Raw genomic sequence first — 22,671 nt, forward strand, 5'->3', positions numbered from 1 at the left:
GACACTGTGTTGAGTCATGTGGAAGAGCAGTTATGTGGGCACTGGGATACATGGAAGTGGACTCAGGAGGTGTCTGAACACCTTTGCTGAAACGGTCTTACCCAAAGATGAGAGACATACCCCAGGGCTGGACTGTAGAGGTGTAGAATGATAGATGAGTGGGGGCACTTTGGCTGTGGCTCTCCTAAACTCTGTGTGCAGTCAACTCCACTAGTTCCACAGTCCTTGAAGAACTGTCCTTGAAGTAATGAAGTAGTCGTTGAAGTCTTTAGTTTGGTTCCCCAGACTTCCCATACTACTGGGCCTTCCTCTGCTGTTCATTCATTATCCTTGGGAATTTTTTCTTAACATTTGAAAAATTTTCCACAAAGACTAAGTTTAAAAGTAGAGTCTAATGCTTCCCTAGATCAGGGGTAGGCAAACTTTTTGGCCCAAGGGTCACATCTGGGTATGGAAATTGAAGTGTGGGAGGGTGCATGGGCCCTGGAGTGGGGCCAGAAATTAGGAGTTTGGGAAGGGGCAGGAGGTTGGGGTGCAAGGGGGGGTGGGCTCTGGGGTAGGGCTGGGAATGAGGGGTTGGGGGTGCAGGATGGTACTCTGGGCTGGGACCAATGGCCTCAGAGGGCAGGAGGGAGATTAGTGCAGGGGATTGGGGCACAGGACAGGGTCAGGGGTGCAGGTTTCTGGCAGCACTTACCTCAAGCAGCTCCCCAAAGCAGTGGCATGTCCCTCCTACAGCTCCTATGCATAGGGGCAGCCAGGGAGCTCTGCACGCTGCCCTGTCTGCAGGTGCTGTCCCTGCAGTTCCCATCAGCTGCAGTTCCTGGCCAATGGGAGCTGTGGGGGCGGTGCTTGGGACAGGGGCAGCATGTGGAGCCCCTGGCTACCCCTACACATAGGAACTGGAGGAGGGGCATGTTGCTGCTTCCGTGAGCTATGCGGAGCCACAGCATGGATCAGGGCAAGCCCTGGACCCTGCTCAAGGGCCGGATTAAAACGTCAGATGTGACCCCTGGGCCAGAGTTTGCCCAGCCCTGCCATAAATCATGTATTGTATTATATACCATATACAAAAGTGTTCCCTGAAAGGTAGTCTGAAGCTACAATAAAATATTAACATGTGGGCTCCCATTATCTGCAAAACCTAAAGATTGTGTTATATTTAGAATTTTGTACATTTATTCATAATAGAGCTCCACTTTAACTTGGGGAAAATTAGTTTCATTTTCTCTCCCTTACATTAATAGCTATTAGAGTTGAAAATAAGGCTTTATACATATCATTAAAGTACACTTAAGTAACTTGCAATTGACAATTAACTCAGCATGGTAATACATTATCATAACATTTTCTCCTGATAGGTTTGTCTTTTAAAAGACACAAGAAAAGACAAAGGACATCTTTGTAAGACCTGCATTAAAGCTATTCTTGTTTTAATTGTTCATATCATATACATTATCTCAGTAAAAATATGTATATATGTAATGGAAAACCATTCAAAACATTTTTTTGAGTATCTGACAATGTATGATTTCTGATAAGACATCGTGCATGTGTGTTATAGATCATTTATATGTATGTGCAGTGGGGAAGAGTGAGAGATACCAACTAAAAAGATCGAATCTGGATTTCAAGAACCCTCAAAGTTCAGGGTTATGTAGTGCTGAGATTTTTGAGTTAGTCTATTTTATTATAAGGCATTCTGAATAGTGGTAAACGATGCCATCTTTTAACTGGATTTCAGAGTAATATACTGTACGCTTTCTCTGGAAAGACCAGGGTAAAATGTAGTAATCTGAAATTTAAACCACTATTTGGCAAGCCTTATATTAAAAGGTAAGATAAAGAGTTAAAATTGAGAGTGCTTGCCCTCTCTGCATAGTGACCAATGAATGCCTGCTTGCAAAGCTTAGTTTAAACGTTACTATGACAATAGCCACACTGATGGAATTCTTATGTAGCCAATGGGCATTGACCTTACCCCATCAAAAAAGGTAAGAAGCGATGTGGGCAACACTGGCTTTGTAAAAATTGGACACTTTTTTTTTTTTCTTTATCTAGGACATTTCACCCGTTACCATATATTGAGTCATAGAATTGTAGCTCAAATAGAATACAGTAGCTATGTTTTTTCAGGGCAGCTAGATGTACCACAGACAACTGTAGTCTGCATGAATGTTACTCTGATGCTTCAGAAGGAAAAAAATACCAGTGCCAAACAACATAAAATCCCATCAGCTCTATGCCCCGTATTTTTTATTTTAACCTTGTTCTCAAAAATATTAGTTTGATAATCTAGAGATCAGAGGTCAGTAGTCTGGCGATTGAGGTATATGCATCTATTTAGAGCACCCTTACCATATTTAAGTCTGCAGAACCTAAAGAATTTACAGAAATTTTTGCAGAAATCCACAATAGCATGGTATTTTTGAATTCAGTGCTTCCCAGCCCATTTCTTCCCCTCTCTCAATCACAGCTTGAAAATTCCCTAATAATAACCTTATCCAAACCATAAATATGAAAGTCAAATAAATCCAAAGGAGACTTATCATCGTCTGATTCTGCTTTACTCTTCTGATTTAATGATATTGATTCCTCTAGAAACAAATCAAAAATTCATGTAAAGGTTCTGATGGGTTTTTGTATTCAGTAAACTTAGCATATTGAATGAGCATAAAACTATTATGGGTCTTATTATCAAAATTAGCTGTGGCAAATTTACCAGAAGGAAACTGTTGCTATTTAACTGCCTAATTATGTCTTGCTATTCTTTGTGACCAAAAGATATAATGAAAATAATTTGATCTACACATGCTGCATAGAGAATTTTCTGGGAGCAGCGGAATATCATAACTGAAGTCAAAAATAGGTTTTCCTGGCCTTATGTTTCAGAATAGCAGAGGTTGAGGGCTTCAAAGAACTTTTAAATGGAGTGAAGTTGAACTGTGATGGGAAGAATATGAAATAATGCTCTGTTCTTATCAATGCTCTATGAAACCCTGTCTGTAGGCAAGGCTCATTGAACAGGACTTTGCCAAATGGTTCATACTATATAAATAAAACTGTAAAGCCCTGGGAAGGTCTGTGGAGTGTTTTTGGCCTGTTTGACAAAGAGGCAGATGACTGAGTTTTCATTAATCATGCCTATTGTTTAACTATTTCCCAGCACTCTGCCTCAGTCAAGGTGACTTAAAGGTATGTTCATGCTGCAGCTGGAGGTATGACTGTAGCTTGGGTACATGGATGCTTCAATACGGGCTAGCAACGTCCGTATGTAACCAAAGGCCTTTACATCCCATGCTGAAGCCCATGCCACTGTGTCTTGGCTGCTATTTTTAGTGGCCCTTAATCACTAGTCTCCAATGGAGTGCAGTTGTATTTTAACCTTGGTAAGCTTTTCGTTTTAGTTCTGACAGTTAATCCAACCCAGAGCTTCCTTAAATGATGAGCACATATGCCCCAGGGGCAGTCTACTGGTCTCTCTTGTGTTAGAATCCAAACTTCGGTGTTTAAAGATGCTCAGTTTTGATTCTTGGATGCCAACATCCATGTGCTGTGGCTGAGTATCATGCTATCATAAGTGAGTGGGGCCCTAACCTCCAGGAAAAGGTACAGTATTTAGCAATGATCAATTTAGATGATGATCATATGTAGCCTTGTGAATCTCACCTCTTTTAAGAAACTTGTTTTTGGTATTACTAAAGCACCAGCAGCATCATTTAGGTCCTGACCCAAAGCCCACAGGTCAGTGCAAGGATGACCATTGACTTCAGTGGGCTTTGGACCAGCCTTCTTCTGTTTCAAGAATAAACCTAAAAGGTAGAAGAAAAGAAGATGCAAACATCATGAGTTTCCAGCTACCAGCAAGGCAGGTTGTATAGTTGTAGCAGGTTATTTAGATCAGAGGTTCTGATTTTTTTTCATAGTGTAAACTCATTTGACTACAAAGGCTGTCTCATGAACTATCTCCCCACTCATTCACAAGAGCTCTTCCTGTTCTGATTGTAAAATCCCTGTAGCAACTACAGTAATTAATATCTCTTCACTTGATTGTTTTAGTGCAATTTAGAAACTGGAAATAAGGAGGAGCCAGTTCCCGTGAACCAACAGCGAGTTCTCTGCAGACCACTAGTGGTCCATAGACCACCATTCAAAAACCTTTGCCTTAGATTATACCAATGAATGTCCAGCTAAGTATGATATAGTACAGTATTAAAATATGTGAAGTATACAAATCAGAGAGCCCCTGTGAAATAGAAGCACCATGGTAAACAGTGTCAGATAGGTGCTTGCACACTCTTACTGAGATCCTCCTAACTGTGGAAACAGATCTCTTGCCCACTACCCTTGTTCTTGTCCTCTTCCTTATTGCTTGTGTTCTCTGGAAAATGTTTTCACTGTTGTTTCATTATTTATTGCATCCTAATTTTAACTACAGTACTATTGTGCATTAAACATAAGTAGTACAGTCTCAAGCCATGGCAGCACACATCACCTGAGGCTTGCTTTATAATTTATATCCTAAAAGAGGTCAGGAAAGTGTGTTCTTTCTCCAACCTGTAAAAAGGCATAAATCACATCTACCTCAGTGTGCAACATTATGGGACTATTTGCTGTTGGGACAACAAAGTGTGTGTAGCAAATAGTACTTCTGAATGAATGACTAGATGAGCAGTCCCCTCTGTAGAGCTGATGGTCAAACATCGAAAGGTTAGGAGGTTTGCATCAGATGATTATTTGTTTACTTATTCTGGCAATACCCAAAAGAACCCAAAAGTTCAGGTGCTTTATATGTTCAGGTTTTTACACTGTGTCCATGGCTGTGGTATCTGAGCATCTTATCCAAATCTCTTGGGTCTGCAAAACTGCAGAGGATATCTCATGAGACAAGGGGTTTTGTAGGAGCTTTCTAGGTTCTAGTGGGCACTTCTGTTCTGACTGGAGCAGACAGGAGTGTAAATGCAAAATAAATGCACATGTGTGTAAATTAAACATTGGGTTGGGTGAGATTCAGGATGCTACTAAATTTCAGACTTCTCTCTGGTGCCCCTCCTGGTGTTTGTTTCTCTCGCTATAGGTGTGACATGCTCTGCCATGTGATGCAGTAGTTTTCCAAATTAATGTGATGTGTTGTAGCATTTCTTTGAATGAAGGGACTTCATTTTCCTTTGATACCTTGTGGAAACTAGCAGTCACCTAGCATCACATTCAGTACACAGCAATGATTTGCAAATTATCAAGAGGAACCATGTCCTTTATTAAAGTCTATTATGTTAAATGAGAAATGTAAAACTCTTGTCCTACCGAAAGATTACAATAGGTGTTGGACTAAAAGACTAAATAACACAATGGTAATTCAAGCAGTCTGTCAAAGACAGGTTATGGCTTGTGGTATTTGCACATAACTGACTTACAGAGGAAAACACAACTCACTTTGTGAAAATCAGATTCACAGCCCAGACACTAACCTTTCCTTTCCAAACTGCTGCCATGTTGCCACTCATTCCATCATGTACTGAGCTGTGCTACAACACCTTTCCTTCTCTCCTTATTCCTATGGTCCCTGGTATGTGAAAATCTGGGGGGGGGTGGTATTTTTTTCATACAGAGTCAGCCATCCATTGACAACTCTCGGTCAAAACTTCAGGCAGCACAGAGTAAGCCTTGCTTAGCTTACTGTGCACTCGCTAATTAAGACCACTCTGTTTCTGAGCTGTTGACTGCAGTGTCCATCTTCCACGAAGTCCTCTTGCTACAGCTTTGGAGCCCCCTTCTGGAATTTGCACTACACACAATGGGAACTTAATCCTGTACTCCCTGAAGCTCCCCCGTAGGAGCTGGGAGGCTGTAGGGAATGCAGGATTGTGTCTGCTGCAGTGTTAGTGTAAGTGCCTCCACACAGAGCCTCAACCAGGAAAATGGAGGCACTTCATTTACATAAGCAGCTGTGAATGTCGCATTCAGTTGGGAAGAAGCTGCATTTATTTTTCCTTTTGATTCTGAATGGGGCAATGCCTGCAATGCTCCAGTTCATGAACAGGCATTTACTGGATACATAGCCACTCTGCGTAACCAGCACTTACAAGGCAAAACAGTAAAATAACAGAAAATAGTGTCCCAGCATATGTTCCCTCTGTGGTGGTGGTGTCTTCAGTTGTATGAGTAAAATGCACTCATGTGCCAAGAACTTCTTTCTTTTTCTGAGGCTGATTGTTAACATCGTATTTTGCTGTATGCCTTTTTGAAGTGTACTGTGAACACTGAGAGTCTGGTGTTGGGGGTGTGCATGTGTGTAACGTGGGCATATATGAAACAGCATCATTAATCTCAGATTGTGATTGGCATCAAACAAAAGGGCCAAAACTCCCTTTGTTCTTGAGCACAAAGGGTATTTGTTTGCTCAGGGTACGTGAAAGGCCCCATGAAGTCCAACTGAAGATCTTTAATGAATTTGGCAGTCTCCAAGCTGCCTGTCCTACAGAGTAATCCTAATGACAGAATCATCACACAGCATTTAACAGAATGTGACAGAAGAATCTCTGTTTGAGACAGGCTGCGGGGAGGGAAGGGAGGGAGAAGGTATTCAGCTATTATACCACAGAGCAGACCCTTAAGGTCATTCCTTTCTCATATGGTCACCGGGTGCACTTATGCGTCTAACCTGGAAAATCTGTGCTTTCAGGCACAGGTGTTTAACCCTTCTACACCCTGGTGTAGAATCCCTATTTAAAGTAGGAGGGATTGATGCCCTGTGATTCGGTTGAATTGGGGGTTTAGACTCTTGCAGCTTTCTTGTTTATGGTTTGTAGCAATGTTATTTGTATGCTTGATTCTGTAGAAGTCAAAATTAAGATGAGGTCCCTCCGCTGTAGGTATTTAGAATCTCATTGAAACAGACATTACAGTGATGTAACGGGGTTAGACACCAACTCATAATGAAAGAATGGTGGGGAGAGGGCTACAACTCAAGGAAAGAGTCTTCTTTAGGCGGCAGCTCATTTAACGTAACCAATATTTGAGCTGTGGTGTTACACTGACTTAGGGTTTTTTTAAATTTACTTACTAACATTTTGTATAAGTTGAGCAGAATTCTTGGCAGTACACACGTTAAAAGCAAGTGTGTCCGATATACAAGGGAATACCATGGAGATGGGGCATTGAGTGGTGACGAGTAACAGCAGTAAGTAAACCATATACATTATATCAATGGTGTTTGTATCAGTATGTTTCTTATTTTGGAATGATTAAGATGGATGTGACAATGGGGAGTCACCAAGTACAGATTAGTGGCAGAATGTTATCTGAATGAGATGAATATTTGAGAGGTTATTCTCAGTCCTGATTGGGGGGGGGGGGGAGAGAGAGAGAGAGAGAGAGAGAGAGACAGACACACACACACACACACACACACACACACACACACACACACACACACACACCAACAACAACTCATATAACTTTTCCGTGCCACAGCTTCTCCTTCAGTAAAGTGGAGAGAATCATATTTACCAGCCCAGAGGGGCATGTTGCAAGGCTTGCTTACTTAATTTCTGTAAAGCATTTCGAGATCTTCAGATGAAATGTGCTACTTGATTGCAGAGAGAAGAAGAAGAAAGTGTTCCTTGGGCATTGCAATGATTTTAGCTTCATGATAAGAGTCAAATCTTCTCCCTGATGCTGAACGTGAATGCATTCATAATTCAAATGTCAGACACTGCAGATGCTCCCGTAAGGCTGAGCATTACCTGCTGGTCCATTTGATACTAAGCCAATTGCCAGACAAAACCACAGTGAGCCATTATAGTGTCAGGACTCATATTTGGGATTTGGACCTACTGTCACTTATAATGCCACAGTAACATTTCTGGAAATTGATACTCAGCCCCTTGTCAGAGTCCTCTGCCTGTCATTACTAGATGAAATAATTGCTCATTTTATCTTCTGGTTGTAAAGAGCATTCTAGAATCTAAAATATCCAGCGCTGTTTACCATACCCCCCTTATCAAGTCAGATGTCAGAAATCAGGTGACTCTATGCTTCTCTGACAAGAGCTAGGATGTTAAGGAGTGAAGGCTATAACAAAACTGGCTCAAGGTTTTATGAAATGCATCTGGGAACTTTGGGCCTTAAACGAGCCATAAAATTCATCCCTTGAGATGGAAGTGGGGTTTCTGCAATGTTGGATCAGAAGTGGAAAATGCCATTTTGGAATGCTTATTTTTCCTAATTTGTTTCTATAAGACATTCTGTGCAGATTTGCCTTTATGAGGATGCTAATAATGATTTTCCTAACTAATAATGATTTCCCTAAAACTATTGAACAAATTGCAGGAGTATATTTCAACACCACCAGCAAAAAGAAGCATTTCTGGTCTTCATGTGAGCCACTTCAGCCAATTAGCAAGAAATTTAATTTGCATTAATCAGCACAAGGTCAGCAAGAAATTAACTTGGTGTGGATTTTCACATATAACAATTTACGGGGGGCTGTCCCTGCAGAGTGCTGAGGTGGAACTGAAGATGCTGAGCAGCTTTCAGGATTGGGCTCTTAAAGGAGACAAGAAAAGTGGCGGGGCAGGATTAGGAAATGTTTAAGGCACAAATCAGTATGGTGTAGTTAGAAATCACTTAAGGCATTTATATATTAAATTAAGAGATTTTTAACAGAACCCTTGCCTTTTCCGTGTTAAGACCTTGCAGGTGGTGGTTTCCCTGCAGCAGATGGTAACATTGCTAACACCTAAGGGTTCTGTCCAGCTGAACATGTATGCTGTTTTCTGCAATGTAGAGGCCCCAGAAGGCTGCAGATAGTGCTATGCAGTGGATTAACTGATTCAAGAGCTTAACTATGCAGCTGGCAAGTACATCCCTTCCTCCAGAGCTTGTGTAAATGACTAGTTTCCTCTTGTATACTCTCTGTTTAGATTCGATTTTCTTCTTTTTCTGACGTCATGGATGTTTACTCCAGAGCAACACCCCTTCTATAGGTCTAGATCCTTTTCTGGAGTTTATCACAATTGTACCTGCCCACAAGGAATGTACGTGCCCTATGGAAAATGGGAGAGAGAAAGGAATATTCTACGGTCCTTGGGTGAGCTGGCAGAATTCCTGGGGAGGGTGTATGACATTTCTTCATGTCCCTGACTGAACTGCATTTCAGAGGAGTTGGCCCTGGAGATGTGCAGCCTGAAGCATGTGTTCTCCTTGCCTGTTCCTCTCCTCAAGACCTTTGCAGACATGCTAAGCTTATTTCCTTATGTCATACTGATGAGCCCAGTAGCCTTGGAAGAGGGAGAAACTTTGAACAAAACTACATGGCCAGTTTCTAGAAGGAGTGGCCATACAATCTGCAAGGCCCTCCAAAGTCTTCACAGCTATAGCATCACAAGGAGACAAATCCCTGGGGCAGGATAAAGTCTCTAAGTGTTGGACAGTGCTGATGGCCCTTGGCATCAGATAACACCAGTTAGAGATAAGGACACGCAGCACCTCGTAGAATCAATATCACAGTTTGTTCATGATTTGAGGCCAAATCTTCAGCTGGTGTATTTGGGCTTAACTCCACTGTTATCAATGGAACAACACTGATTTACACATGCTCAAGAGCTTGGCCCCTTCGTGTCGTGAAAATATTTCCCCTTGTTTGTTTATATATAAAAATTAAACCTGTCCATCTTTGAATGATATGTCAGAGCTTATAGTAGCACGTTAGACATTGGGATCTTTGCGGTTTAAAAACCTGTGTACTGATAGATCAAGGAACATTTAGCACAACAAAATCTAAATTTGGCCAAGAATTTCAACAGTGATTAGTGATTTTAAATGTCTCCATTTTTGGGGTGCCCAACTTTAGACACCTTAAAAGGGGCATGATATTTTCAAAACATGCTGAGCATTTAATAGCTGAAAATCCAGTTCCTTTAGTATGACTTAGGTTGAGCACCAAAAAATATGGAGGCATTCAAAATCATTAGCCACTTTTGAAAATGCTAGCCAAATTTTGGTTTGGGCAAAAATATTAATTATATGATATCAGGAGAGAGGCACTTGAAATCAAACTGAAGATTTATATACCAGGCAATTTTTTATTTAATCACTCCTAATGCTTTAAAAAAATATGTACAGCATTTAAAGAATTGCAAAAGTGAATGATTATTATTTTATAGCATGTAGTGGAATTAATTAGTCAAAGATGAAAGCTACTGAAACAAGTGTTTTATAGTTGCTTGATTATGAAATATTTACAGTTTTTTTTGTAGTTCTTAATCAGTTTTTGTTTTATGGTAACTGTGTATAGAAATTGATAATTTTCCTTTTTCTTTTAGTCTTTCAGTGCATGTATAGTATGTAATATACCGTATGTCTAAAAACTTTCATCTTTTTCCTTCAAAGTCTTATATCCTAGAATTATAGCAGTCATTTATTCCAGAGTCCTCAGCTACCCATCAGCTTCCCCAAGTCAGTAGGAATTTGCCTTCAGTCTTTTTCATTTGTATGTAGATCTCTGGAGCTAACATGTCATTTGCTTCCATCACATTGTTCACTTTGCTTGTGCATTATATCCCTTCCCCCCCTTGCCTATCCATATTGTAAGCTCTTCAGGGCAGGAACTGTCTACTACTCGCACAGCGCCTAACACCCTGGGGCTTCATTCTAGGCACTACCATAGTAAGAGAGAGAAAATGATCATTCCAGATTACAGGAACAACAGAAGAGTAGAATATATTTTTATTTTATTTCTAATTTCAATCTAAATTGATGAGAAATCATAAAACTCTCATACATATTACTGCCTGCATGTGTGCCATCCATTCCACCAAGTATACAGTATTTACATTAATCTGAGTAAACATATACCTGAATGTGAATAGAGACATATGTAAGTACACTGATCACGCAATGTCATATGGTTTACAATATTGTACATGGCGGAGCCAAAAGTGCAGATGCAGGAGCTGCAACCAGCTAAAAATAAAGACACCCTAGTTTAGGATATGCAGTGTTCTATTTATATCAAAGACAGTTTGGTTTATTTTCTATTTTAAGTCACAGACTGTAACTGGAAGTTGTCATCTCTCAGATGCATCTGTTTGTCCCAGCTATTTCTCTCTGTGCCTTTGATCTGCTTTCTTCTACTTTTTTTTTCTTTTAGCTGCTGGTTGGATGCTGTTATGATATGTAGACCCTTCCAAACAAATTATTTACTTTACAGAGGGGGACATGTCTGAAATCACAACATAGCCAGTCATGATCTGTTTCAAGTAAAGAATTTTCTTTAAAATGTGCTGATTTATCATGTTCAAAATGGTGATTTGCCATGACTTCACCTTATTTTTTTTAAACTGATGCAAAAGGAGTACTGAAGCACATGATTTAAGAAACCTTTTTTTAGTTCCTTCTGGCGCCTCTGTCCTCCAGCTGCTGAGATGCACTGCATCAGCTCTGTCGAATGGGAGAATGCTTCTTCTCACAAACAGAGAGGAAGAGCTGCAGCAGGACCACTGGCACCAGCTGTGGTAGGAAACTTAAAACAAATCATCTTCTCCTACTGCCTTAATTATTCTTATTATTTGCTCGGCACTTTACATCTCCCATGTGCTTTACGTACATTATTTAATCTTCACCACACCCTATGTGAAGCTCATACACATACAGTAAGGCTAGCAAAAATTTCATATATCACCCAGTCTGACCTGCATTTTGCAGGTCATTAAATATTGTCACCTTCCATTTTTTAGAAAAAAAAGTAGACACAAGCTAAAACTCTTGCCCAAGGCCCTAAAATGTTAATGCCAAATCTGAGACTGGGAAGTTCCATTCCTCCATCCTGTGTTTTTACACTAGAGGACCATAGTCATCTTTCCTTTTGCTTCATTTTTACCACAGGAGTTTGAAAATATGCCTCCTTCAACTGGGGTGTTTCATCATAGCATAACGATGGCAACCCTAGCAACTGCAGGCATCTATAGTTTGCAAATGAACCAGTACCTTTTCTATCTCTTGTGCATGCTCCATTATTTTCAGGGTGGAGTTCCATGGACTTATGAGATGAGCTTATGTCCTACAAGTGCTGTAAAAGGAATACTGTTTAGATGTTTTCATCATGAAGTTGTATCCAGAAACGCCTTGGTCAGGAAGTATGTCTTTGTATTGCAATGTTCTGATTGTGTCCTGTAGGATTGAAGAAAGGTATCAACTTGTGGGCATGTGCATAATAGAAGTAGTGATTGCCATGGATTACAATACCAGAAAATATTGCCCTAGGATAAAAGTAACTTCTGAGGTTGGGATATTAGGTTTTAATTGGAGAGCAATTTTTTCCGTTGTTGTCCCCAAGAAAAAAAATTGGATTATTAGTATTTATTATCTGTACACAGCAGTACAAAGAGACCTCAGCTGAGATCAGGGCCCTATTCTGCTCAGAAACATACAGGAAGAGACAATCCATGTGCCATAGAGATTCCAACCTAAACAGACTGTATAAACAAAATGTGGGAGGGGAAACTGAGGCACTGAGAGGCAAATTGATTTGCCCAAGACCGCGCACAGGTCAGTTGCAGAGCCAGGAATAGAATGCAGGTCTCATGACTTCCAGCTCATTGTCCTATCTACTGGGCGATGTTGCCTCCCATCATTCATGATTTGGAATTTTTAAAAAAAATATTGACACATAAAGACTTCACAAAGAAAACATTGTGGTTCCTCTCCCAGTGAGGACATACAGAAAAATCCCACTGAGTTCAGTGCTAGCAGAATCAGTCCCTCTGCTCTGAAGTACAGTGGTGCAAAGAGCAGGTTTTCAGTTTTCTGGCAGTCCCAATAAATTAGGGGAAAAAATAGCTTCAAGTGACTCAAAACAAAAAAAATTCTGAAGAGATTTTGGCAAACCAAAAAACTGGAGAGAGAGGGTTTTTTTGTATCAAATGAAACCTTTCATTTCGATTTTGAATTGAAAAAATAATAATTTCTCCCCAAACTGAAATGCTTTTTTTTTAACCAAAACAACTTGGCAAAATTTCTGCAATGTTTTACTCACCCCAAATCTTCATTTTGTTTTTATGCCAAAAATGTTCAGCCAGCTCTACTCTGAAGTTCTTATTGACACAAAGACTTCAGGCCGTCGGTGTGGCTCCCATCAGTGGGAGACTTCAGAGGAAGCAGCTGGCTGCTCTTGATGGTGGTAGAACCCGGGTGAACAATCCAACTCTTCTCCTCAGAGAGATGCCAGAAAGGACAACCATGTTACTCTTTTTTGAGTGGGATGTTGATTACCTGCTGCCTGAAACCTTGCGTAGTCACTTCAACTAGTGCCAAATGGGTGTAAAATGTTGTCACATCAGAATTGTAGCTCTTTACAGTATCATTGTGTTCATTTTGCACAGGAGTAAATGACAACACAAGACAGCGCACAATCTGGCCTTGGTTGGAGTTGAAGGTTCCTCTTATGGGACGGTGTTAGATAGAACACTATCTTAGGCACTGATATGGCTTATTCTATTATAGTAGCTGAGGACTTCACAACCTTTAATGCCCTACCTTACAACACCTTGTTGAGGTAGGGCAGTGCTATTATCATCCTCCATGTTACATATGAGAAACTCAGGCAAAGAGAAACTAAGTGACTTGCTCAGGACCACAGGGGCAAATTGTGGTGGAACAGGGACTTGAATCCTGGTGTCCTAAATCCTAGGCTGATGTTCTAGCCACTAGACCATCTTTCCTCTATATGTGATCAGATATAGACTGGTGCCCTCCACATGCTATTTTGTCACTTTGTAGGGAAGTAACACAGTTTGTTTTGGACATAAGATAATTCTGTTGTTTTCTTAAGCAATCTGAATGATTAAAAATAATCCAAGGGGAAGTTACAGAATATAGGCCAGTCCCTCAGCTGGTATAAATCGTCCTTGCTCCATTGATTTTATGCTGGTTGCCATGAAGCCTTTGCAAGTAATTAACATTGCCACAGTATTCAGTTTATGCAGCACAGTGTAATTAGTATGGGAAATGCTTACATAATTTCTAGGAGTCCTGTAGTTGCATTAAATAAAGGAGTTGCAAAGCTTTTAATGGCTACCACTGCATATATTTGTGTATAAGAATCTACAGTATATATATGTAGAAGTTGCATATGTGTGATCTGATGTGTCCATTGATGGCTATTAGCCAGGATGGGTAACGAATGGTGTTTGTCAGAGGGTGGAGATGGATGGCAGGAGAGAGATCATTACCTGTTAGGTTCACTCCCTCTGGGACACCTCGCATTGGTCACTGTCGGTAGACAGGATGCTGGGCTGGATGGACCTTTGGTCTGACCCAGTATGGCCATTCTTATGTTCTTATTATGTTAGTGTTAAGTGTTGTATTTACCTTAAATTCTATACTTGGGATTTCATCCTGACAGAAACCAGATAGGCAGTGCATCTGGTTTATCTTCCCTTAAGCCATATTATTTTAAAGGCACTCCTGTTTATTATGTCCTGCAATGGAAAGGTAACAGGCATCACAATTCCACTCATCGTCAGCAGCTGTGATTCCACTGCAGATGTTGCTGTGTCAGTCATTTCATTTTGTATGATAGAAAAATGGGTTGTTTTTGTCTTTTAGTGTTACCACTTAGTGGTTTTTGCTTTGATTTCTTTACACTGTGAATGAGTCCTTTCAAAATCCTTAGACTTCATTTTCCATAACTGCTACTTTTCCTTCCATGTAGGAGCAGAACTGATCAAGGATTTCCCAGCACTGTGTTCAGTCAGCTACCCAACGCAAGCTGCGTTGATTCCATAACTAGGCCCAAAGGACTCTGCAGAAGCCATTTTACTCAGTCCTGAAAAGAAACCATTGTACTTTCAGCTGGTAGTGTCTTAAGATGGTGATTCCTTCCATGTTTTTGGACAATTGTAGCAGTTTATCAGCCAGTGCCTGACGTTCACCATTCAGCTGTGCATTCTCTCACATACCCCAGAGCTTGTAGTACTCCAAACATCAGTCTTATGAGTCTGAGGCTGATCTGGACCAACCCAATCATCATGACAAGTTACAGCACGCAAAAGTGATTTGGAGATGGAAAGCACTGGTGCACCAGTACAGAGCCCAGAACTTCACCTTCAGTGTGGGAGAGAGAGAATCTTAGGTGCCAGTGAAGCTAAAGCACTAGTCACCACAGCCTGAAATGGCAGTACTGGAGCTAGTGTTTTAGGATTTAGTATTTGGGGTTTGAGTTGCAGACTTGTCATGGTGGCATAGCATTGTCCCAGCCAATTCTCATGACTGCTGCATGGATTTTCAGTAGAAGCTAAATGCAATGCCTTTTAGTGCACTTTGGAGTATGTACTTTTAACAATGAAAATGCACTATTTGTTTTGAAGTAGTACCTATAAGACTCAGTCATAGACAAGACCCGATTGTGCAAACACAGAACAAAAAAGACGATCGCTGCCACAATGAGTTTACAATGTGTAAGGGCTTTTCTACACAGCAAGTTACTGCCTGACAAGCCAGAGTATGAATCTACAGCACCCCAGCTTGTTGTGCAGTAACTTGCCCAGTAGACTAGCCCTACGTACAAATCTAAGGACAAACCTTTGCCCACCATAGTATCATGTTCTCCTTTCACTGAAGGTGAAAACTCACAATCATATTTGCTGAGTTAGTGACTGCTTCCCCAGGGCCGCCAATCTCCTGTTCCACCCACCAGTGAGACCAAACCTAGCCAGTAACACCAAACTCAGTAAGGGAATCCTCCAACTGTGAAATTCTGTTCAGCTGCAAACGGGGATACACTAGTGAGTAGTTCATATAAGATACCGATGTGTGGTATAAAAAGGGGGACTCCCAGGAAAAATCATAAACCAAAACACACACGAATTTTGGGAAAGTTTGAGATTCCAGTCTGTCTTTAGCTTAGTGTGCAAGGCATACATCGGGCCCTTCAAATAATTCTGTATTTGAGGTCTGATTCTTATTTACCCCAATAGCTCTTCGTACCACTCTGGTAGCATAAAAGGGACTTCATGGAATTGGTGCCCACGTTAAGATCTATTTACACTGCCAGAGTGGTAAAAAGAGGCCATAGAGTGAATGAGCATCAGTCTCTTGGTGTTTTAGCAGGCTGCGGGGGGAAAAAACACTTATCTACATATCTGGTGAAGACCTTAAATACATGAGATAGAGATGAGGTATAGCGGTTTCTCCAGCGATGCCATGAATGAGTCCAGACATGAAAGTACACTTCATTTTGACCTCATTGGAGACTAGTGATTAAGGGCCACTGTTTCTGTTGAAGTCAATAACGAGGGACCCATTGACTTCAATGGGAATAGCTTTTGGCCCTAATTGCTTTACAGATGTGACTCTGTGGTCTCTTTCACGGATTTCATCAACTTAGGAGTTTTCAGGGCTGTAAGCAATGAAATACTTTGTAATGCAACCTCTAATGGCTGTGCAGAGATGTCTATAAAAGCCGCACATCCACATAGTCACCAGTGCAGCTGAGCTAGGTCATGTGCTAAGGCTGCAGAGGAGTTGTGTCCAGCAGGAAATGGCAAAAGCAAACTGAAAACTCAAAAGATCCCTAAACTCTCAAATCAACAATCCTCAGTTTCTCTGATCAGGGCTAGTAGGTCCTGTAAAGCCACTGAGCCTCAAACAGGGCGGGGAATGAGGGGGAGAGAGAGAAATCCTACTGTGAATCCAAAGCCCCAGAACGAGAGCCTAAGCAAAATCCCTTAAAGCACACAAGCCTATCCAGCCACAGCCTCCGTGTGCTGCAATATTGATAATTCACAAGGCAAACAAAAGATGCATTTCATATTTTCATTTCACCAAACAGAGTAGAAAACTTATTAATTTTTTTTTTTTGAAGGGTGGGGAGATTACTCATTTTTTTGATGGTAATTAGGAGAGCTAACACCAGCCAGGCAATAGTGAACGCAAACAAGACCCCTATAGGCAGCAGAGTGCATTAATGTAAAATATGCCCAGACAACATGACTTGTCAGAGAGGATTATTTCTGCTTAGTGAATCTGCAGGGGCCCCTTTGCTCCACCACTCAGCGTCTGACTAGAGAGAGAAAGAGTAGCCATTAGTGAGTAGCAACTGTGGCATTGATGTTTGAGCGCACTTCTGAACTGGCTTTTGTTGAGAATATCGGTGCAGAAAGCATGCGCTGTCCCAAATCTGCTGTTACTATGAGAAATGAGGAGCTGCTTTTAAGGTATGTTGTCTCCTTCTGTTTAATGTGTGCTTTCTAGTTGTCTGGGCCCGCTGTGACTATAATCATGCTCTGTATTAAGTAGTTTCCCTATTTAAATTTAAAAAAAAAAAAAAAGGCAGAGGGGCATCGCTGTGTGCAAGCAGCGGTTCTACTAGTTACAATTGCATTTAATGTGTCTGATGACTGATGTATTAAGAAAAGCAGGCAACAAATATAAAAACAGCTGAAAGCTGGTTCTTCTTTTATCATCTCCTTTGCAATATTTCTGCCTGATTCATTATTATGCATTGGGTATGGAATAAACATGGAAAGAGACTCCATATTAGAGCTAGTGCCCTAAGTACCACTTTTTAATTTTCACTTAGTCTACATAAATAGTCATGAATGCTCTACCTCATCCGGATCACTCGAAGCTGTTCAAAAAATGTCTGTAGATACATGTACTTATGTGTGTGTATTCTTAACGTACCATAGTGTAGCGGAGAGCAAGAGGCGGCTACCTTTTTTTAGAGGGAGAGAGACAGAATTATGCTAGAATTGGCAGCCTGCTTTGAAAAATGTAGTCTTTTGTTTATTTGCTAGCAGACATTGTAGCACTGAATGCATCTTTTGGTCTGACAATGGGACAGCTGAACAATGGAGCTGTCAAACTAGCTTAATGCATGTCTGGAGCTGTGTTTTTTTTTTTTGTTTTTTTCTTCTTTCTTTCTCAGCCCATTTTTTTTATTTTTTATTTGTATAGACTGTAGTACGAAGCATTGTAGTATGACTTGTTTGTGGGGTTTTAAAATTTGATATCCACTGTTAATGAGGGGGGTTGCATCATGTAATTATGTCTGTTGCATTAAGTTGGAGATTTATTGCTATCTTCTCCTTTAACTGTAGAGAGAGAACTTACTGATTCTGAATGCTTACAAAACTGATGTCCATCTGGCAAATACAAGGTTACTGGACATCTGTTTACAATATTTTATGTCTGATCATTTTAACTTTGACTGTTATGTTGATGCCCACTATTTTTAAATTTTGTTTTGGTAATGAAAACTAGCTACTAAAAATGATAAAGCAGACAGATGTATATAATTTTCCATTTTTGGAATCCAACTGTTAGTATTACATTAAGATTTTTAAGGTCAAGCAGAATAATTTACATGGATGATTCCTGTCCTAAAATCTAACAAATGAATACGTATGATGTTTCTTGAATTATCCATCTATTTATTTAGAAAGACCTTGTTTAGGATTAGTGTGTTGAAGAAATTTTTGTTTCTGGATTTGGACGTACTGTTATAGTGTCGTAAAATACAGTGTTATAAAAAGAAACTCATTTACCAAGCTTTCCAAAATCTTTAAATCATTTCTCAGGACAACTGCATAGACTTTAAATGGGATATTGTGTCGTCAATAGCCTGGAGTTTCCACAACTCTTGAAGTCTTTAAATTGTTTACAGATTAATTAACGATATCGCTGGCCTTGTTAATATAATAAAAATGTAATCACTGAGTGGATTTACTAATAGAAAAGATTGATATGCAGCTGTGTTGTTTGGCTTTTGTTTAGAACAGTTTCTTTAAAGGGCTTGTTTTCATTTACTGCATTCCCTTGTGTTTAGTTTTATGAAATCATACCGATGTTTAGAGGAGACTAAATGATTTCTTAACAAATAAGGATGTATTGCTGAGAGAGAGCTCTTAGCAGCATACATTTAAACAAAATTATTTTACTGGAGCCATTCAGAGTCCCTTGTGCTTCAGGGACTCTGAATGGCTCCAGTAAAATAAGATAAAAAAAAAAAAAGATAAAAATTGAGAGAGAAAACAAGGTGAACAGATAACTCTCTTTTTTTTGGTGAATAAAAAGATAAAATGACAAATCATGAAAAGTGCATGTGTTTAACTTAAAATAGAGGTTGTAACATAGAAAACTTTTTTGCTTGCAGGACATATACTGCACTCCAATCACCATAAAAGTTAGGCATGGTGTTTAACATAACGAGATCATGCTCAAAGCCCGCTATAATCACTCTTTTTCCCCCCTGTACCTTAGAAGAACTTTTTCCTTCCAGAGAAGCGTTAACTAGTCCCCACAGGGCCAGTTCATTTCTGCCCAGGACCATGCAGCTGGGGTGAGGTATCTTTTGTCAAGTTACCCTCACTTGGGCAATGCATTCTAGGAGCTGCTCTTATCATGGTGCCTTGAGATTATCAGCCAAGAAAGTATGTGATAGCCTGCTCCAGATTTAATGTAAATACCCCTTTAATAATCAGCAGAGCTGGGTGCTAATGACAGAATGGCAATTCTCCAAATTTATCAGTCACTAACATGTCACCTGTACAACATATCCAGCTTCATTTGTTGAAGGATCTCAATTACCAAACCTGTTTCTAAACCCATACTTCATAATAAGTTCATACCATACTGCCACTAGTACATTGCTTTGCATATTTTGAGATTAGTGCAATTGATAAAATGCAGAGTAAAACAGACTATGTAGTCAGTGTTCATCTTGTCCAGTATACTCCAATGGCATCATATAATACTTCCTGTGTGGATATTTACTGGATCATTGCTCTTTTAGCCTTTTATTTAATTATTTTAACAGCTAAGATTATGAAACAGGTTCCTAGTTTCAGAAGAATTTGCAGGTTAGAGGTCTCTGGCAATAATACTTCAGGTGTCTTTCGCTTTAACTGGTTGTGAATGGGTGAGATTCAAAGAGCAAAGTAGCATCCAGAAGTTGGTAAACTTGTCAACATCTCTTCCCAGAACAGTTACAAGATAGCTAATTCAGACACTGCAGTAAGTAGTTGTTTGTTCCTGCAATGACCAAGTGTAATGCCAGAAGGAATTACACTTCTTAGACCAACCTAGTGGAGCAAGACTAGCTTGTGTGTGAACCTGGGAAATGGCTTATCAGAGTGCCGTAAGAAGACAGTAGCTGTAATGTATTTATTTATTAGTCTGTCATCTTTGTCGGTAGTTCATGAATCTGAAGAAAATACAATATCTAACATCAAATGTGTTAATATTCTCTTTGTTAAATTAAAATAAAACTGAAGTGTTTGTTATCAAATGTAAGTATGTAAGATTGCAAACTATACCTTTGTGGCTTAAAAACAAAGGACAACATTCAGTTAATATTCATATCTAGAACTTTTACTGCAAGTGTAGATTGTGCTTGAATACTTAAGAAGTCACTCAGGAGTGAATCAATACTAATTATTGTAATCAGGAGGGTTAATTAGCTGAAGATGCTGCTGATGGAAAGTTCATTGCTTACAGCCCTGAAAACTCCTAAATTGATTAAATCTGAAAGCAAGATGCCTAAGAGGACTTTGTATCGAGAGCAGTTTGGCTTTCATTTGGCATTTGAGGGGCTGGTTCTTTCAAATAAGAAAACATTTACATTTTATATCTATAGAGGAAATGAGAAGAGGCAACTGAGTCTCTCTTGAAGAGCTTTCTGTAATAGTTTCTAACTGAACGCCTTTTGAGTAACCAGAAAGTCTCAGTGTAACATTCATTTGTAGATTACCTAGACATTAATATAGATAACCCTATACATCTGAAATCTTGTTTCAGCAACTTTATTGGGTATCACTTTACCAGTTTATTATTTGGGTCTTTTTACTGTATGGTTACGCAACTTAAAAAAAAAATCATTGCTTTTTGACGGCTCTGCCCTCTAAGATACCGGTCACATTTGTTCTGTAGAAAGGTATTCAGCTTCTCTTAATTTAAAAGGACAGTTATTAAATTACCTATTTGTGAATTTAAGTTATGTGATGTGGAATAAAGGCTGAAAGGGAAAAAGAAAATTTTCTTCATGACTGTTTTGGGATTCCCACACTTCACAGAACAATTGTGTTTCTTAAAGTGAACATCATTGAATTCAAGATATATAAAAGCTTTTCTCACAAGTGGACGGTGAGAAGTTTGGGGTCCCCCCCACCATGGTCATATCTGTTAAGATTACAGTCCAAATGAATCCCTGTGTGTGTTTGAACACACTGTCAAAAAAAAAAAACAAAAAAAACCCTCACTAGTAAGGTGTTGTTTTGAAAGGCAGAAATTCTTTCTCAAAACATATCATTCTCCGCTCTCTGTCTTTCGCGATTATCTAGTACAGGTGCTATGTATCTTTGCTTTCCTATGACTGTTTTACTGCTTCCAACACATTTACTTGTATGTCAGCCGTATAAAAGGTAACTGAAAATGGCAACTGTTGAGAGAGCATGTCGCCATGCCTGGAATGACATGCATTATCAGGGAAGCATGAGCTGCTGGCACTGCAGCCCATTTATACTTGACCTGTCGAATGATTGGCTGCCTGGGATAGTGATGAATCACTACAGTTTATGAAACAGGACTGCTGGCATTCCCACAGAGGAAATCAAAACTGGAATTTTCCTCTAACACTATTGTTGTGGCAAAATCACCCCTAGCTTTGTGTTTTGCTTTTGTTTATTTTATGCTGCAGCTAAAGCAAATGTCTCAGTTAAGCTCATTTTAATGCTGTCCTTGGCAAGCTACACATTGTGCCAAGGTTACCTATCTCTATTAGATAGAGCAGGAATGATTGAAACCCCACATCTGAGCACTTCCTCATGTCAGAAAAGCTGGGATCTGGATTTGGGAAGATCAGCCACATCTTTATTTTTTTTTATTGGTGTTCACTGAGAATGACTATCCAGGAACTGGCCTAGTATAGATGAGTAACATCTAGTAAATAGCTTTGTTTATCTGGTGTGAGAGTCAGGTGACCATTTAAAGGTCTGATATCCGATGTTCCACTAGTGATGATATACACTTTGGAAAAGCTGGGGCTCAGTTTCTTTCTTGTCCATGATGTATACAGTTTCCACGTAGTTCATAAAATATGAAGCCTAAAAACATTGTTTGGATTACACAGTTTGTCCTCTGAGCCTTGTGCTTGTGGAAGAGCATCTTGGTCTGTGAACCTTCCAGTATGCTGATGGAGAGATGGTGGGTCACTAGCTGCTCTCCAAGGATGTAGCCATGTGAATGTGCTGCTTGCATTTCAGTGTAACCAAGTTCTAGTTTTGTTTATTTCTACATGCAAAATACCTGGGCAGTCAGCTAAACACATCACTATCTGGCTCTGGCAATAAATTTCAGTTTTCATCCCCCTTCAACTTTGTGATCCAAGGGCATGGGCACCTTTTCTATTTAAATATACATGCCTATAGTCGCTATTATACTTTTTCATCTTCTTCTGAGTAATTCAGAAATTGCATCTCTTAGGGACAGGCTACCTGAGTGCATGCATAGCTTTTATTATTTCAGCCCTAGCCCTCTGCTTGCCCTCCAAAATTTCAGAAGCAGTCTAGGGACAACTTCCATTCAGCCACTAGTTGGTGGTTGCACTTCTGAACTGTCTTGTCTGACCTCTAGGTGGGTGAGGAGTAAATACTGCACTGATTTTGGAACATT

The 22,671-nt window shown here is 39.9% G+C and overlaps 1 protein-coding gene across 11 annotated transcripts in view; it reads left to right on the forward strand.

Moving 5' to 3' along the window:
* The window catches only part of CELF2 (CUGBP Elav-like family member 2), a 703,635-nt gene that overhangs the window by 372,069 nt on the left and 308,895 nt on the right, over nt 1–22,671 (forward strand). For 3 of the 11 annotated variants that reach the window (XM_075064143.1, XM_075064138.1, XM_075064140.1), the window contains exon 1: nt 17,004–17,216. The exons of 2 other annotated variants lie outside the window; for them this stretch is intronic. In XM_075064143.1, coding sequence (XP_074920244.1) covers nt 17,110–17,216 — 107 coding nt within the window. In that variant the 5' untranslated portion in view covers nt 17,004–17,109. Of the gene's footprint in view, nt 1–11,496; nt 11,517–17,000; nt 17,217–22,671 lie in introns of those variants that run through there. 6 more of the 11 variants (XM_075064145.1, XM_075064162.1, XM_075064149.1 and 3 more) reach the window with 4 other exon arrangements.

This window comes from Chelonoidis abingdonii, chromosome 1, assembly GCF_003597395.2.
Source record: "Chelonoidis abingdonii isolate Lonesome George chromosome 1, CheloAbing_2.0, whole genome shotgun sequence".
NCBI lineage: Eukaryota > Metazoa > Chordata > Testudines > Testudinidae > Chelonoidis > Chelonoidis abingdonii.